This window comes from Anser brachyrhynchus (genome assembly GCF_964034855.1).
Source record: "Anser brachyrhynchus genome assembly, chromosome: 5".
In the NCBI taxonomy this organism is placed as follows: domain Eukaryota; kingdom Metazoa; phylum Chordata; class Aves; order Anseriformes; family Anatidae; genus Anser; species Anser brachyrhynchus.
The window spans coordinates 23,640,346-23,658,763 of record NC_137699.1 but is presented as its reverse complement, the minus strand read 5'-3'; the positions used below and the strand labels follow the sequence as shown (position 1 = coordinate 23,658,763).

At 35.1% G+C, this 18,418-nt stretch overlaps 1 protein-coding gene and 1 long non-coding RNA gene across 15 annotated transcripts in view; one reads left to right on the top strand and one right to left on the bottom strand.

The window, feature by feature from the left end:
* LOC308195691 overlaps positions 1–18,418 on the top strand; it is a 767,404-nt gene that overhangs the window by 320,553 nt on the left and 428,433 nt on the right. The gene's annotated exons all lie outside the window — the stretch shown is intronic.
* The window catches only part of NOVA1 (NOVA alternative splicing regulator 1), a 157,293-nt gene that overhangs the window by 99,103 nt on the left and 39,772 nt on the right, over positions 1–18,418 (bottom strand). For 2 of the 13 annotated variants that reach the window (XM_080593557.1, XM_080593548.1), the window contains exon 3: positions 3,477–3,561. The exons of 5 other annotated variants lie outside the window; for them this stretch is intronic. Coding sequence is in view for 4 of the 8 variants with exons in the window: in XM_080593553.1 (XP_080449679.1) it covers positions 5,771–7,006 (1,236 nt within the window). In the remaining 4 variants the exon portion in view is untranslated. 6 more of the 13 variants (XM_080593553.1, XM_080593554.1, XM_080593555.1 and 3 more) reach the window with 4 other exon arrangements.

Genomic DNA, 18,418 nt, shown 5'->3' with positions numbered 1-18,418 from the left:
AACTCAACAGAAGTCCACATAGCATAGCTTTCTGAAGAGTTTCACAGTTCTTGTATATGATCAATAATATCTTAGTAAGAAAAGTTTTATTTTTCTATGCACTTAACATTCCATTACATAACCACAATATAATAAAATATTTTAAATACATACACCAAATAATCCTTACAATTAAATCTTCCACATAATTAGAGCACCAGGACAAATATTCTGCATTTTTCAAAATACTGTCAAAAAAATCTGTCTTAATTTCAACCTTTAGTTTTACTGATGAGTTTCAGAAGTTGATTTAAGCCTAATTTTGATTTTATCATTAGCTGCTCAAGTTCATATCAAGATTCTTCTTCCCTCTCACTTTCCCCACAACAATGTCATGGCAGCAGATACTAATGAAAACACACAGTCCTACAAACTAACACAGATGAGATGGAACAAGATGTTTCAAACAGCAGGAAAAAAGAATCAGTGTTTAGAAAAAAATGTGTACATGTATGTAATGAAAAACTAGCCAGATATTTCAATCTCATTTTGCTTTCATGTCTGGTGTTTTACTCTGTAATATTGGGAAAGTGGTATTAACTCATAATTCATAAGGTACAGCATCTGTCTAGCTACAATATTTGGCATTTATAACTTCACAATCAAGACAGATTCTATGAATGGGTTTGGAAAAGAATATAAAATCTCAAACATTTTTAAGAGCTTTCTTCATGTAAGAATGAATGCAAGAGATCCTACATAGCTTGGAACAATTACAATTATTAACAAAGACTGCAAGTCAAATATTGTAAAATTCTAGAAAAGATGTTCAAGTATAGAAACCCTGGTAAGCAGAAACAACATTTTGCATTTTACAAGATACAGAATCATAAAGCAATGAAACTGAAGTGGTGTGATCAGAGAAAGATCTCAGTCAAAAGACTTTGGAAGTTGTTTTTTGAAGAAACAGAAGTTAATAACCTAGATAAGGCTCTGGTAACCTGTAAGGAAGAACAAGCATTTGAAGGTTTTTACAAACAAAGTTTAGATACATGCAATCTGAAATTTCATGGACAGGCTATGCAATTTGACACTCAAATTACTAGCCTTGAAAAGGAAGAGTAGGTTATCCACAGTAACCAAAATGAGTGAGAAAGAAGTGTCTGCAAAGAAAACTGACATCACCTGTAAACTTCTTTAATTCAAGTTCCAAATAGAGTACAAGAAGATGAACACAGTCAAGACAAGACGTCCTAAGAAACAGGGACAGGAAAACTAGATGTGTGAGCCATCACAAGAAACAAACAAAAAAACACAATCCTGACCAAATCCGTGTGCAAAATAACTTATATTAAGAAAATGAAGAATTTTAGGAAGTGAATGTCTGGCACACAGACTGAAATGAGATGACTGCAGGCAATCTACCAAATAATACGAGATGAGCTATTTGAAGACAAAGATACAAATGGATTACAATTTCTTGCAGTTGATCGTGACTACAGAACCTTACATCAAGTAAGTAATTGAAACGAAAGTGAGTATGTTGCGTACATGTGGATCAGGAGGTAGAACAGGGAGAGAAAGAGGGCAAGAAACAGTGGAGTCATACAGTTTAACAAGAGGAAATCACTAACTAATAGAACAAAAGCTGGAATGGATGAGCTTCAAAGAAGAAGAAGAGAAGATTAAGTCAATATTGGTATACAATATGCATTCAATTAGGTATGTGGGACTGCTTCATACAAAATGCATTAAAATTGCAGAAAATACAGGCATCTGTTTGCCAAACAACGTATAAAAGAATACTATCTCTGGGGATTGCAAATAGGAGAAATAAATGCACTAACATCTTCCATTTTACACTACAAGCATGAATTGGCAGAGTTCATTACATGGTTATAGAGCTGGTCATAGTTTTTCATGTTCATCTTAATTTCTGAATCACCTACAAAAGCCAACTAACTAAAGAAAACACCAGTATAAAACAGTTCCTTAATTAAAAGTTATTATTCAAGTTATGTATGCATTTTTCTAGAACCGTGATGGTAACTTATCCTGAAAATGTTTCATATTTTGGTAGTTTTACTGAATAACATTTCTATTATATCTGAAAATACATATTTTGATAGTGTCACTGCTGACCTTAAGTCAGTGCCTATAACAATAAAAAAATTCAGGCTCTCCTTTGACATTATAGAAGATTTTTTTAAAAGTACTTTTTTTTTAAGCTACAAAGTTTAAAAAGAAATCATAAATTAGATCAAGTCAAAAGGCTTAGGCAAAACAAAAACAGAATCAAAAGAAAAAATCTTGCCATATAAAAAAACTATGTAAAATCAATGTAACTATTGACTTGCCTTTTTTCCACTCATTTTCTTATTTTTACATAGGCATTATTTTTTAATCCCCTCTACTGAAGTTGTTCATCTGCTACTTGTATTATAGTCAGAAACATTATTTGGAGTAAGAGCATCTGAGACTTGTTTTTGTGGAATATCATATTAACTAGTGAAACAATGTTTAAAAAATAACAAACCTCAAACCCTATCAGAAACAAGAAATAAAATTATTACTGAACCTGTAAGCCCTCACAAAACAGAGTATGACAAAACATACAGTACTAGAAATTGTCGCACTATCAGATGTGCACTGCTAACAGTAATGAAAGCCTATTTAATCTGCTAATTTTAATGTGGTTGCTGATATGAACAAAAGTGGCATAAAAATGAAGAAATTAGACTTTAAACTTTGAAAAACAGAATAGGATGATGTAATATTAGAAGGAATTTCTCACAAGAATCCTGTGCTGAATTAGAGCAACTTTCCAGCGATATGCCATTTCCTTCCTGTGCCACTCCATACTCCCTGAAAATATATAAAACGGAATGGGTTTTACAGTAGATGGAGTCATCTGTTCAATTACTTTCTAGGCTTTATGATTCCTGAAGAGCATACCCAGAAAATCTTATTTCACAAATAAATTTATTTTTGCTGTGATTCTCCCCTGTATGAACCATAGCTATAATTGTTACAGTACTGCAGACAAACCTGATGCTACCAAGATATGGTCAATGAACATCCTGGAACAACTGCTTGCAGCTGGCCCTCCATTGAAATACCTTTCAGAAACATCACACTTAAGAAGAATCACTCTAGAACTAGAATTTAATTATTTAATTTTTAAATCAATGGAATATCATTGACTTCAGAACTCTGTCGTTCAAGTCAAGCCCTAGGAAAAGACTAGAACTGCATTCCACATGGTGTGTCTGCTTACTATTAGACAGTATTTCAGCAAGCAACCTGCAAGCAACTCCAAAGTACCTTCTCCTTACCCTTATCAAAAAAGCAAAAAAAAAAAAATTGAAAATTTATCCACAGAACATCTAGGAATGCCTGGCAGAAAATGAACTTTGAAAACAGATCTAAGGCCCAAGTCCAACACTTTAGTATTTTTGTGTACCAATTTGGACTACAGAGACTTTAAGTATCAGTACCTTTACAGGATGGGAATTACAGCTGCCTGCCGCACTCTCCTTCCCAGCAGTATCAGCCAAAGCTCACTTTTCCAGTCTGTGATATCTGGTAAAAAATTGAATGGAAGGCCATGTCACTGCTCTGCAGATTTCTGAAACTGAAGTGTCTGCTTTTTTTTTTTTTTTTTGCCTACGTAATGACTACAAGAACTCATACACTGTCTCTTCTGTAACAAGCATATCAGTTTTGAACTGAACCTCCTGGATGTAAAAACAACTTTCTTTTTGGAAATGTACAGACTAATGTCCTTTGCAGCTCATTGTGAAAACTAGTCAATACCAGAAAAACTCTAATGCTATATTCAGTTCTGAAAAAAAAAAAAGCCACCTTTGTTTTTAATCAGTACACCTACAATATCCTTGCTGAAGAGAAATGGAGACTTTTAAGCTTCCACTGCACTCTTGAACTACAAGACCACCACCAAAGGCCTTTAATTTATTCATCTTACTAATTGCTCATCCACCACAAAAGTGATGTATAGGATTGATGTATTAAAGGAAATTAAGACAAAAACAGAGCTGCTATGGGAGTATTTAAAGGTAAAATCAGATTCCACAATGGAAGACAATCCCAAAAGCAGAAGTCCTAAGAAGTATTCCTGACAAAACTGGGAAATAGAAATTACAGCAACTTTTAGATTTGTATTGTCAATCTTGAATTTTATGTAACAATTAAAAACTACATTTATCCTAAAAAATGTATTTTTTTTACATAAGGCTTTAACTACATACTTTGGAACCTTTGATATGGTAGTAGGGCTTTTGATTTTAGTTTATTTCTCATAATATGAAGGAATAAAATAAACTGGTTCTTTAGAATAATTCTAATAACATTTTGCATTAAGTATATTACTAAGTTTTCTTGTTTGGAAGTTAAGCTCTTTGGTTTACATAGGAAAGTATTGTATATTATAGAACAACAACATCAAGAATTTTTTTTTAAGTAACAGTTCTGCCCCAACCAGACATGAACAAAAGCACAGGAAAATTGTATTTTAGGGCATTTAACAAATCCAAGTAATCTCCATGAAAACAATACAAGAGTTATATAGCAAAAATTCAGAACTCTGTCCCAGACTTTTGCACATATATGTGCATATTTGTTCATTCTATAAATCTTCTTTTCAAATATCTATCTTCAAATTTTTAAACTTTGAAAGACGTGGCAAATGTCCATGCATTGAATTCACACAAAAATGTTACTGATGTATTTGCAATATAAATTGAACGCGTCAGGACACAAGAAAAATATTTGGAAAACTTGTAATAATTCTTACATCAAGAAAGCTGATAAAAGATGCAGCTTTACTTATTTTTAGCAAAGTGAAACCACTCAGACTGTTGCATTTAAATGAACAGCTCAGATTCTATGGGCTAGGGATTTCTTCATTTCCAGCAACAGCTTTTGGACAGTTCTTTTCATGACAGCAAAGACAAAAGCCTTCTCAAAAGTTGCAAACAAAACACAGTTTCTTTTCAGGTATAATAACACATATACAATATTTTAAGGTCAGGTGCAAGTGGGTGTAAATACTATTTATTAATTCTACAAGTTCAGTAAATCGACTGAACATTTATTTTCATTTTTTTTTTTCTTCATGGTAAGGAAAGTTAGTTCTCTTGGTAGAAAAAGCAGTAACAACTCAGTATGACTACCAGTACCTTCTCTATATTCAGTCCAAAAAAAAAAAAATGATTACTGTGGACTACTGTGACTATGAGATACACAGTTGGCTTCACCCTTCGCATTAGCTTAGGTGTTCTATAAATCCTATCAATACATATAATCCTCAAACATATAAATGTTCGTATCTAGATTTTTCTCTTAAGAACGCGTTAAAAGTATGAAGAATATTTTTTATGCAAGTTTATCTTCCATTTAAAAGAAGTTGATGGAACTGATGGAAATCGATGTCTGGATACCTTGTCTGTTGACAGGTAACACTGCAGGACTCTGTTCCCGATGGTGCACACACCATAATTTAAATATATGAAGTGCAAGCTCCCAGTTTAAGTGTTTATTCTGAAGCTTAATTATAGTTTTCAATGAAACATTGACTGTCTACGGCTAATTATTTTACTAAATGCATAAAATCAATGCACTGTGTCAAAATGGTTACTTCTAACAATAAGTTTAAGTTCATGAAAAGAACAAAATATTAAAACTTAAACTTCACAGAATCACAGAATCTGGTTGGAAGAGACCTCCAAGATCATCTAGTCCAACCTCTGTCCTAACACTAACAAGTCCTACACTAAACCATATCACTAAGCTCTACATCTAAACGTCTTTTAAAGACCTCCAGGGACGGTGACTCAACCACTTCCCTGGGCAGTCCATTCCAATGCCTAACAACCCTTTCAGTAAAGACGTTCTTCCTAATATCCAACCTAAACCTCCCCTGGCGCAACTTTAGCCCATTCCCCCTCGTCCTGTCACCAGGCACGTGGGAGAATAGACCAACCCCCACCTCTCTACAGCCTCCTTTAAGGTACCTATAGAGAGCAATGAGGTTGCCCCTGAGCCTCCTCTTCTCCAAGCTAAACCACCCCAACTCCCTCAGCCGCTCCTCATAAGACTTGTTCTCCAGACCCCTCACCAGCTTGGTCGCCCTTCTCTGGACTTGCTCGAGCACCTCCATGTCCTTCCTGTAGCGAGGGGCCCAAAACTGAACACAGTACTCGAGGTGCGGCCTCACCAGAGCCGAGTACAGGGGGACAATCACCTCCTTAGACCTGCTGGCCACACTGCTGCTTATACAAGCCAGGATGCTGTTGGCCTTCTTGGCCACCTGAGCACACTGCTGGCTCATATTCAGCTGCCTATCAACCAGTACTCCCAGGTCCTTCTCTGCCAGGCAGCTTTCCAACCACTCATCTCCCAGCCTGTAGTGCTGCTTGGGGTTGTTACGCCCCAGATGCAGGACCCGGCACTTGGCCTTGTTGAACTTCATACAGTTGGCCTCAGCCCATCGGTCCAGCCTATCCAGATCTTCCTGCACAGCCTTCCTACCCTCGAGCAGATCAACACACGCACCTAACTTCGTGTCATCTGCAAACTTACTGAGGGTGCACTCGATCCCCTCATCCAGGTCATCGATAAAGATATTAAAGAGGACTGGCCCCAGCACTGAGCTCTGGGGGACTCCACTAGTAACCTGCCTCCAACTGGATTTGGCTCCATTCACCACAACTCTTTGGGCCCGGCCATCCAGCCAGTTTTTAACCCAATGAAGCGTACGCCAGTCCAAGCCATGAGCAGCCAGTTTCTTGAGGAGAATGTTGTGGGAAACGGTGTCAGACGTCTTACTGAAGTCAAGGTAGACCACATCCACAGCCTTCCCCTCATCCACCAAGTGCGTCACTTGGTCATAGAAGGAGATCAGGTTCGTCAAGCAGGACCTACCTTTCATAAACCCATGCTGACTGGACCTGATCGCCTGGTTGCCCTGCAAGTGCCGCGTGATGACCCTCAAGATAATCTGCTCCATGAGCTTCCCTGGCACTGAGGTCAAACTAACAGGCCTATAGTTCCCCGGGTCTACCCTCCGGATTTGCTACAGATTCCCTTCAATACAGCTGTCTTGAAGAAATTTTATGACAAAACAATTCAGGAAAGAAAAAAGTAAATGCTTGGGATTCAATATGTACATTGAGGATTTTAATTTAATGTTTGTTTTTTTTTTTTGTCTTAAATTCTAAAATTTACAAAAATAATTCAAACATACCAGGAAAAACAGAGAAGACAAACACACAAAGAAAAGAAGGAAACATCAGATAAAGAGCTTGAAAAGAAGCAGAATGTTTTGTTGTTGGTGGTTTTGTTTTAGAACCATGTAAATAATCACAACCAAACTGTTTCTTAACCAATCAAAACCATTCTGCATATAGGCAGCATATACTGCTGAAGTCATATTTCTGAAGTCACATTTCAGCTGTTACTTAACATTAGTGCTAAATTAATGCCTTCACAACCAAAACAATTCCTCTGAGAGCTAGATGGTCTTACTGAAATTTAGTAAAGAACAGAATGTAAAAATTCAGTGTATTTACTTTTTTTAATGTACAATTTTAAAGTACAATTCAATATAAAAGATACAAGAATATTTTAAATATTTTTAAATTAAACTGATTTTCTTCCTATGTCTTTTTTTTAACTTTAGTGACAAAAAAAGGACAGTTGTGCAGTATTTTCTGCTTCTTAATTACTAAAATGGAAACAAGAAAAAGACATACAATCTACACAAACTATGTGAATGTCTAAACAGAAAAAAGGACAAAAATACTGTGAAATTATTTGTAACAATTACTTCATAATTAAAATGTAATTAAATAGGAAATGTTTCACTTTGTTAATAAATTCAGTCAAAATTCTGTAGAAATAATTTAGATAGTATTCAAAAGCATTTAATTTGCAAAGAAAATCCTACTTATATTTACATACACACACACATTTCATATGTTTTTGGAAAGGTCTTTCAGTAAACCTTTTAAACTAAGCCATCTAAGTCAAACAACTAAGCTTAATTACAAAATTAAATCATCTTAAAACATACAATCAACAAAAAAATTAGACAATTTAGTTACAAGCTTTAAGTAGCAGAAACTTGTATAGTACACAAGTCTTGAAGCACCTGTCCAGTATTTCGAAAGAAAAAAGTGACATTATACAAAAACAGCTACCCTGTTCTTCCAGAATCCAAGGCATACACAGCATGTTCATTTGTAATCTGCCTTAGATAACAAACCCTATGACTTGACAATAATTTATGTAAAAGGCACTTTTATTTTACCACTTGAGTATAACAAGACATTCTCGTTAAGATACTGCAAGATGTGGAACTAGATTTACAATACTGTTGAAAAAAAATGTTCTTTTAAAGACACATTAATAACATTTTTTGCTTTAGTATTATGTTGTACTGTAGTCTTCTGTACCAAGTTAGAAACACCAGAGATTATATATTTTTAAACCTTTATCACTATGTCACGTACTGGAGGACAGCAAACACTAACACCCTTATTGTCCTCCACAATAACACATTCTAAATACTGGCAAACAAGACATCCAATTGAAGGCAAACTAAAACAAAAATAGCTTATGTTCTACTACAACATGCCAATCATACAACAGTTACTTTTCACAGTCAGAAGGGCTTGTGTTTTAGTTTAATATCTATTCCAATAACAAAATCAAGAACTTCTGTGCATCCGTAAAGTATGTATCATATGCTTACGTAAGACTGAACCGTGCAACATTTGTTTATTTATTCTTTGTTAGACCACAAAGCTTTCATCGGCTGTTTGGGGACATAAAATCGTACTTCACAGCATATTTCATAGAGAAAGTGCATGCAAGTACACACAATGCAGACTATAGTCAGACAATAAACTAAAACATAAGTGAGGCAGATGCACCTATAATATAAATAGGGATGCCACCCAGCCTCAGTAGCAGAGCTTTAAAGTCTCAGTAGAAAATCCTTGGCTAACAAGTTGCAACAGTTTAAAAAAAAAAATAAAAAAAGTCTACAACTAATATGGCAAAATAGCCTAGTAAGTCTCACTGTTTGGGAGATGCTGGGAAGAGCCTTTTATTTAGTTAGCTTTTGACAGGAGGACACTATTAAGTTGAGGAGGTTAGGGAAAGACTATCTGACTTTTTAATGTAAAATTTCAAAGACGTATCCCCATTGAAATAACTACAAATTATGTTGGCTTCAATTACTGGCAAATGACAGCAACCTTTCATTAATGGCAAAGAAGTTTAATGAATTTCATAATATTGATTTTAATGAAAGCAGAAAGCATAGAATTTATGAAAAGTAGATTTGATTTTTGACAACTTAACCTGTATCTCAATCTTAATGCTACTATAAATGAAAAAATAAGAAAAAATGTAACAAAAGATAATGACTACCTCTGTCCACTATAAACTAGTTCAATATTCTATTATACTTTGAACTTGGACTACCACTGGTCTATCATTAGTAGGTAAGAGGTGATCTGGTGAGAAAATCTTATTGCAATTCAGGCTGAATTAGCTCACACTACTAATACTTTGAAGACTACCTATAAGACTATTAACTATTATTAAATATCTGTAGTAAAATACTTTGTCAAAATTGAAAAAGTCATAATTTCTTAACTGTTTTATCTGGCATTTTGATAACTTTCCAATTACCACAATTTGGTACCCATGGACTACATTCAACTGCTTGTTATTAATCTGGACAGCCAAAGGAAAGCTAAAGCACCAAATAACCATTTGCTTATTTTATACTAATCACCCACATAGCCACCCCTAAACTAGATTCAAGGACATTGTTAAAGCAGAATGGGAAAATTAGATTACCTTTAAACATTAAGAACACTTAATTGTCAAGAAAAGCATGGAGTTCTTCATGTGTCAAGGCTACAAAATGTGAGTAATAGCAAAGAATGAATCATAGATAGGCTGCTAAGTGTATCAACCAATGATTATATGCAAGGTAATTATGATCTTGCTACAGAAGCTATTAAAAGACACTAGAGTTGATAATTAAATAGTATATTACAACCCTCTGAAGGACAACCTTGTCAATATTAGTTAATTCAGGAAATAAAAACATCACTGTTTGAATGAGTCTTTTCATTTGTAAGCAGAAATAACTGATTTTTTCTATATAATATAAAAAACAGAAAAATATTCCTGTAAAACAGATTTACTCAACACTAATTTATAAGACAATTATAACACTAAATTTTAACCATATAAGATTATCTGAAAGCACAGATTGTATTAGTTGACATACTTTTGATGTATTAAATACAGGGGTTCTTCAAGACATGGTTAATCCAGGTGCTAGGAAGTCTTACAATCAAAACTAGTGTTTGTTTGTTTTTTAAGTTCTGTTCTTTATGCAGACTGAAATCATATATAAAACCTTTTCTCTATGAAGTACATACTGTTTACCATATAGGCGCCATTAGGAAGGTGAACATTTACTGCAAAGAAGCTTTTATCAGGCCTATTTATAAACAGGAAAGCAAAGTTCATACACCGTTCGGTTTGAAATAATTCTTACTCAGACTGTTCTAAAGACACTCAGAAGCCAATTGTCCTGTAAAAATTTGGCTAAATACTGTATTAGCTAGCCATCCAGTGTTCCCACGTAGCCCTAGTGATTCACAGAATCACAGAATCATAGAATATCCCGAGTTGGAAGGGACCCATAAGGATCATCAAGTCCAACTCCTGGCACCGCACAGGTCTGCCCAAAAGTTTTGACCATGTGACTAAGTGCACAGTCCAATCTCTTCTTAAATTCAGACAGGCTTGGTGCAGTGACTACTTCACTGGGGAGCCTGTTCCAGTGTGCAACCACCCTTCTCTGTGAAGAACCTCTTCCTGATGCCCAGCCTGAACTTCCCCTGCCTCAGCTTAACACCATTCCTGTGGGTCCTGTCACTGGTGTTTACAGAGACTAGGTCACCTGCCTCTCCACTCCCCCTCGTGAGGAAGTTGTAGACTGCGATGAGGTCCCCCCACAGCCTCCTCTTCTCCAGGCTCAACAGGCCAAGTGACCTCAGCTGCTCCTTTTAAGTCTTCCCCTCTAGGCCCTTCACCATCTTCGTCGCCCTCCTCTGGAGGCTCTCCAACAGTTTAATGTCCTTTTTGTACTGTGGTGCCCAAAACTGCACACAGTACTCAAGGTGAGGCCGCACCAGCACAGAGTAGAGCGGGACAATCCCTTCCCTCGACCGACTAGCAATGCCGTGCTTGATGCACCCCAGGATACGGTTGGCCCTCCTGGCTGCCAGGGCACACTGCTGGCTCATATTCAACTTGCTGTCAACCACAACCCGCAGATCCCTCTCTGCGGGGCTGCTCTCCAGCGTCTCGTCGCCCAGTCTGTACGTATAGCCAGGGTTGCCCCGTCCCAGGTGCAGGACCCGACACTTGCTTTTGTTAAACTTCATGTGGTTGGTGATCACCCAGCTCTCCAATCTGTCCAGATCTCTCTGCTAGGCCTTTCCACCCTCAACCAAGTCCACAACTCCTCCAAGTTCGGTATCATCGGCAAATTTGCTCAAAACACCTTCTAGTCTTACATCCATATCATTTATAAAAACATTGAAGAGGACTGGCCCTAAAATGAAGCCTTAAGGGACACCACTAGTGACCATCCGCCAGCCAGATGTGCCTCCATTTACCACAACCCTTTGAGCCCTGCCTGTCAGCCAACTGCTCACCCATCGTATGATGTTTTTGATGATTCACACATATGATGATTCACACTGCAAAATGTAAACACTTTCAGAACAACAAGATGGAATTGTTTGCTCTCGAGATAATGAAGCTTTAATTAGATTATTTAAAAAAAAAAAAAAGAGTCATAAGTTTTTGCAAATTGAATGTAAGTTTGCAATGCAAGTTATACATCTATGAGCATCTTACTGAGTACAAGAACATTTACTCAGGAACAGGTGAAGCAAATAAAAAACCACAAAGATTCCTCCTCCCACCTCTAAGTTCATGCCACACACTAATAAATAGCATTTCTCACACTTAAAACAATCATAGTTGGTCACTATAATTTACTAAATCTAGGCAGGAAACAGTAGGTTAACTATTATAAAATGCAATCTTTTCAGCAATGCAAATGTTACTGTGATGATACAACTCTCTACACTGACTTTACACCATATACAGAGTCAAATTCAAGGTTGTTGGCCCAGCATCCAATCCTTTACAGATGCTTTTAAGCTACTGATCTCCTTAATAATACAGTTTCCAAGAAATATAAAGTAGCTGACCAAATGTGGTAGACAAACTGGAGTCTCATTAAAGAAACAAAACAGAATTCAGAATTCATTAACTACATATCACAGACTCAAAATTAAAATAAAAGTCTTGACATGGGACAACTATTTTCGTAGTCATATTCTGACGAAAAGATATAGAAGAAAGCTTAATTTTGTTTCTTAACTACTAAAAGGCACACATCGACTCCACAGGGAAGGACTTTAAGGTTTGTCACCAACTCAGTAGGTTATAAACAAAAAGCAAACAGTACAATCACAAAACTTTAGTGTTCAAATGTGTAAGATAGTTCATTTTAAGATGATCCTATATTAATCTTCTAATAACTTCACGAAGTAGCTATTTAATGAATTACCTGAAGCGGTAATTCCAGTCTCATTTTCATTAGGCTTAGATGACTGCAGCAAGAACCAAGGCAACCACCCACAACCACTCAGTAGAGAGTAAAAGGATTCTAAGTAGTACACAAGAATTCAGATGGAGTGGAACAAGTGCAAGTCTAATAGTTTAACATAGATGATAATAATAGGTTTGCAATTTTAAACTAAAGTCTCAAAGATTCTACCTACTTCAGTTGCATTAATCTGTCTCATCAGCCAGCACTACTTGCTTGCTACATAGCTGTGATTAAGAAAAGTTTATTCCAATCCACATCTTAATTTCTTTAAATAACAGAGCAAACACTGAGGTAATTTAGCTCAAAAGTTGTGATGATTCAACCACCTACCACCTAAAGCAGGTAGTTTCCCGAAAAGACCAAAACTGTAAAAGTAAGAGAAATTATCTACGTAGATAAAAGTGATAACATTCAAGTTATCAGTTAACTTTCCCCAAAATGAGAAATGTATTTATTAATTAGGCCTTCAGTACATTTCACTACAGTAGTTATCAACATAGCTTCCAAACAGAGATCCATTGGCATACTGCTATAAAGTCTAAATGAATCCTCAGTAATTACCACTGGCCAAGACAAAGTGACATAAACCTTCAACACACCAAAGACTTAACTGATCAAAACAGGATGAGTCAACCAGAGAAGGTAGGACATTTTCAGACCTCTGTAACCACTCCAAAGTACTTAATTAGGATAAATCTATTCAGTATTTGCAGTGTAACATATGGAAAATTTGTCACAGTAAAGTTTGATTTCAATCTGAAGTATAATTAATAAAAATTGTATCCACTACTCAGAAATTATGTCTTTTGGTGCTTTAAGATTTTCCCAATTACAGTTACAGAAATCTAAACATTATACTGCAATGGATTCTGAAGTTAAACTTTTGAGTTTCCTGAATTTAATTTCTCTGAAGAACCTTTCACCACTGATACACTGATCTCTCTTGTTGCTAATCAACTGAGCATGATTTTTAACCATCATCATAAAAAGAAAATAAATGTGTCAAACTATCAATAGTTATAAATGAAAGGTTTCTTCATGGTATATTGCATGTTCAATACAAAACAAATACCACAGCTTGCATTACTTCCCAGACTTTGCAAGCCTGTAATTCTGGTGAGTGGGACAGTAGATCAGTGGCAGATGCCTGGTGCTCCCTCTGCCCTAGGAGTTTGTGATTTAGATTATAAATCCTGTTTTGCTTCTTCAAGGGCAATGAGGCCAAAAATCAGGCCCATGAGACAGTCACAATACTTGCAATTTTGCACTAATATACTGACAAAAAATCAGATATTGGATTCAAGGGCACTTTTTTTTTTTTTTGCTATAAGTACACAAAGATTCTTCACATACAAAACTGGATAGTACTAACTAGATGCTGAAATGATCTTAATTTTAGTTGTGATTTGGCAGCTCTGATATCAACACAGAATTTAAAGATTTCAAATAGAAAGATACAGAAATAGAAATGTAATAGAAAAATATAAGTTTCTGTAATAGAAACATACATGTTTGTGAAATGGCACAGATCAACTGCTGAAATTACTTTTGGATCTCTTACAAACTCCAGTTCTATTTCAACTTCAGTTTCAAGTTTAGTAACTCTGCAGGTCGAGCAGGGACTTTAAATACTTTAATCTCGCATTTGCTGCTAAAATTTGTCAAGTTCTTAGACAAAATTAAACAATCTACATAGAAAATATAGACTGGTTCAGAAGGATACGCAGACAAGCAGCAGTGGAGGGGAGGGGCACACAGAAAAGAGGTCTCTTCTACATAGTCATCATTACTGTATCTTCCCCTCTCTTCAGAGATATTCAAAAATTACATTACAAAGGTTTTCTATAGTAGTTCTTCTATAGCAGTTCTGCTGTCAATGTAAGATCTCAAGTATAGAAAGACTTCATCGCTCCTTTAAATGCAGCAACTTTCTACAGTTATTTTCCATCAGTCATCTAATAAAACAGTAGGAGATTTTTTAGTTTAATCAACAATAGATTAAGAATACAACATTAATACTGCCAGAAAGACTTTCCTTTTTAATTCTCTGCATATAAAGGAAACAAATAGTTTTCCTATTTTAAGCAGTTTTTAACAGCTTCTGAAAGTCTCCAATGGGACTCTCTTAATAGCAAGCTTCTTCAAATGGCTGTGCACCTATAGTCCATTCTTTATAAACATGCAGCATCTGCCCCAGGGGATTAAAACTTCTAACCTAATTTTTGAAGTGATGTGAGACAACAATACACTAAGAGAACTTTACCATCATGTGGGAATTAGTCTGGATACAACTTATTCTGCAAAACAGATGCTGTTCAGACCATGGTTTTGGTATACGCTTTTAACTAGAATCTTACTTTTGTCTTAAGAGTTACCCCTCGTTCTCTTGCTTTTGTAGGCTGCTTTTCGGAGTGGAAGCTCTGTCGCAAAAACTGTCTCCTCACAGCCAAGTAAAGCTAACTGTTACTCTGTAAGCATTAAAAAACACTTTTTTTATAATTACTAAAGAACGCTTTTAGGAGTATATCTAGACAGTGTTACAAATCAACAAATGGGGATCAAAATTACACATGAAGAAAACACACTATGTCATGCTTTTATAAAAACATACTAAATATACATATTTTAAGACCATAAAACAACTTTGTAAGAAAATAGAGAATTTAATGATTTTTGATCTTTCCATGTATGTACATCATAAAAAATAAGAAAAAGAATTAAAGCTAAAATTTTACTTCTATACTGAACTTCATCACTGCTAAATATATGAATGTTTGGTGTTTTTTTTTTTTTTGGTTTTGAAAACTTATTTCAACCTTTAAGAAACAAGTGAATGTAAATTCATAAAATCAGCCATCATAACAGTAAAGTTCTGTGTATCAAATTAAACATATGGACATACATGCTCAATTCTAAATTAAAACTGCACCTTATCCTGTACATGCATGCATGTAAGAGAGAGAACATGAGCAAGAGACCACATGCCTGTGCATCTAAGAGGGAGGCAGACTATACAGGGATGCTTACTAAAAATATTCTCCAAGCTACATAGATGTAAAAGAAAAAGTGCATTACCAATACATATTGAAACTGCAAAATTTTAAACACAGCATGCTGTCACTAAAAACTACGCACAAGTATGCATTAATATCCTCTGTGAAACCAAACAAAAATATCGGCAAATTCATGATCATTTCTGACTTTGTATAAGCATTTTCATTCATGCTGCTTGTACAGAAAACATTTAAGATGGAACAGAGAAGTACTATAAACGTAACTATATACTAAATAGATAAGTACTATACATATGTATTTGTAAAAAATATAACTTTGAAACAAGAACCAAGCCCAAGATATTGAGCTTTCAATATACCGAGGATTTCTTCTGATTTGTAACTTATTTCTTAAAGTCATCAATAAAATACCATGAAGCTCCTCTACACTATATCAATTCCACAAGAGCAGGCTCTCAAATTAAAAACCTACTGCCTTGCTATTTTCATTTAGTCAACTTTTTTAAACCAGGTGGAGGGCGTAGGGAGAGACTATTGTTCTAGCTCCTATTTATTCACACAAACTGGTCATACTATCTCAAAAACTCAACAGACATTAGATTATGTAGGATTTTGGTTTTTTAAAAAGAAAAAACTTTTTCCTCTCTTAAATGCAACAAAAGGACCAACATTTCACAGTAAAATCTAAAATAACAAATGTAAAAGCAGTCTTGCCTTTACTGATGTTGCAGTCCATACTCCATGCAAGTGAAAAATAATACAATGCTATAAGCATGAGGATCTAATTCATACTGAAAACATATGAAAGGTTCTCGCTAGCCAAACAGCAGTGGACTATAAATGCAGATAGGCAAAATCAGAGTTAATGAAAACAAAATGTCTTTCAGATAAAAACACGGAAAATTTAACTGCATGCACCTTACAAAACAAGGTGACCTAAATCAGAGTTACACATTAAGATATTTTAAATGGTACTTATCTGTGGTAAGTACTTAAAACTAACAACAAATACATGTAATATAAAAATAAATGCAATGTTAATTTACAATTTCAGGCCTTTTTTTGTACAGAAGAACACATTAACTTCCTTAAGTGAACAGTTCCTTTGAAATGGGGATGTGTTAGCTAATTGATTTTTCAATCTCAATCTCTTTGCTCCTCTGCTAGTATTCAAGCATTAAAAATATTTCTGAAACTGATGCAGGTACAATAGCAAATAAAACCTTTATGTGCCTGAAATTCTTGCCAATTTAGCTCCTTTTTAAGTGTCTTACAAATTATTACAAATGATTCTCTGATCTTAGGATTTGTTGAATATTTTTCAGAAATGAGCTAAAAATAAGTCAGTGTTAAAAAGTAAGGTTGCCAGCTCTTTCATGGTCCCAGAAAACGAAGAGGAAGTTGGCAGGATCAGCTCAGCTCCACTGTGCTCCTGAAAAATATAAAATACCAGTGTCCACTGGATCATTGGGTCCTTTGCACTCTAGTACTATTTATGAAAAAGATTTTGGTGATGACGATCGAAATGGTTCTTTAATATGGAGTAGGACAGATTTGTCAGTAGGTGTGATCTTTCCTTTTAGGGTTTCATGCCCTAAATATGTATTATTTATAAATTGAGCGAAAGCAGTGCTTTGCAAAATAATAAGCATACTAGGACCTCACTTTTGGTTATTATTACCTAGATAAAGATAAACAGTTAGGAAAAAATGAATTTTATTAAAATTAAGAAGTCAAGACTGTATATACCTGTTTTATTCCTTCTTTATTTACTGAAAGTGACATTCTGAGTGTTAATCTCACATATACACTAGAAATATCTAATTGAAACAAAGGTTGAGAGCCTCCAAAAGGATCATAAAAATTCTCCCCTCACAATGCAATCAATAGTATAATTCTTTTGCTAGAGGCAAATATAAGCTTAATAAAAACACAAAGCACTGGCATCTCACTATTAATATCTAGATGTGTTAACTAAACCAGGACTTCCAAAACATCCATGGAAAAGTTAGAGATGACATCTGTAGAAGTCCTGCTGGACAAGTCCTCTCACAACTGGAATCAAAACTGAAACCGTATCTGTTACACAAGTCAAAAAAACTTTGCCAAAAATTTTTAGCTTAGAAAAAATGGCCTTACAACAACAAAAAAATATAGGTTAGGGTTATAGGTTAGGGTAATAAATGCTTATTACTCTGTACCTGTTCAGCTACTGTCAAAGCAACAAAACTGCTCCTGCATGCAGAAGCATACAGATTCAATAAATTTTGTAATTAACCACCTTCCTAGCAAATTCCATTAGTCTTCTATTTACTCAAAACTGGCCAAATTTTGTTGTGACCTAAGAAATTTACCTAAACTCAAACAGGTTAGTTTTTTAAAAAGTAACTAGAATCTATAAAAATAGTTATCTATGTTACTAGGTAACACAGTGATTGCTATGTAACTTAACAGAGTGCCTATTAAAAGCAAAAAGATCATTGAGAAAATAAATATAGTTTGCATACATACCTCACTACTCAATAAGACGTATAATATATCCTGTTAAGATGCTCAACTGCAACATAAATTTAAAACCTGGACTACAGCATTACCCCGATCAACAGTGAAAAGCAGGTACATATACCAAGCAAAAGGAAAAATCACCTTAGCTACTGATATTGAACTTCATATTGAAACAGCCTCA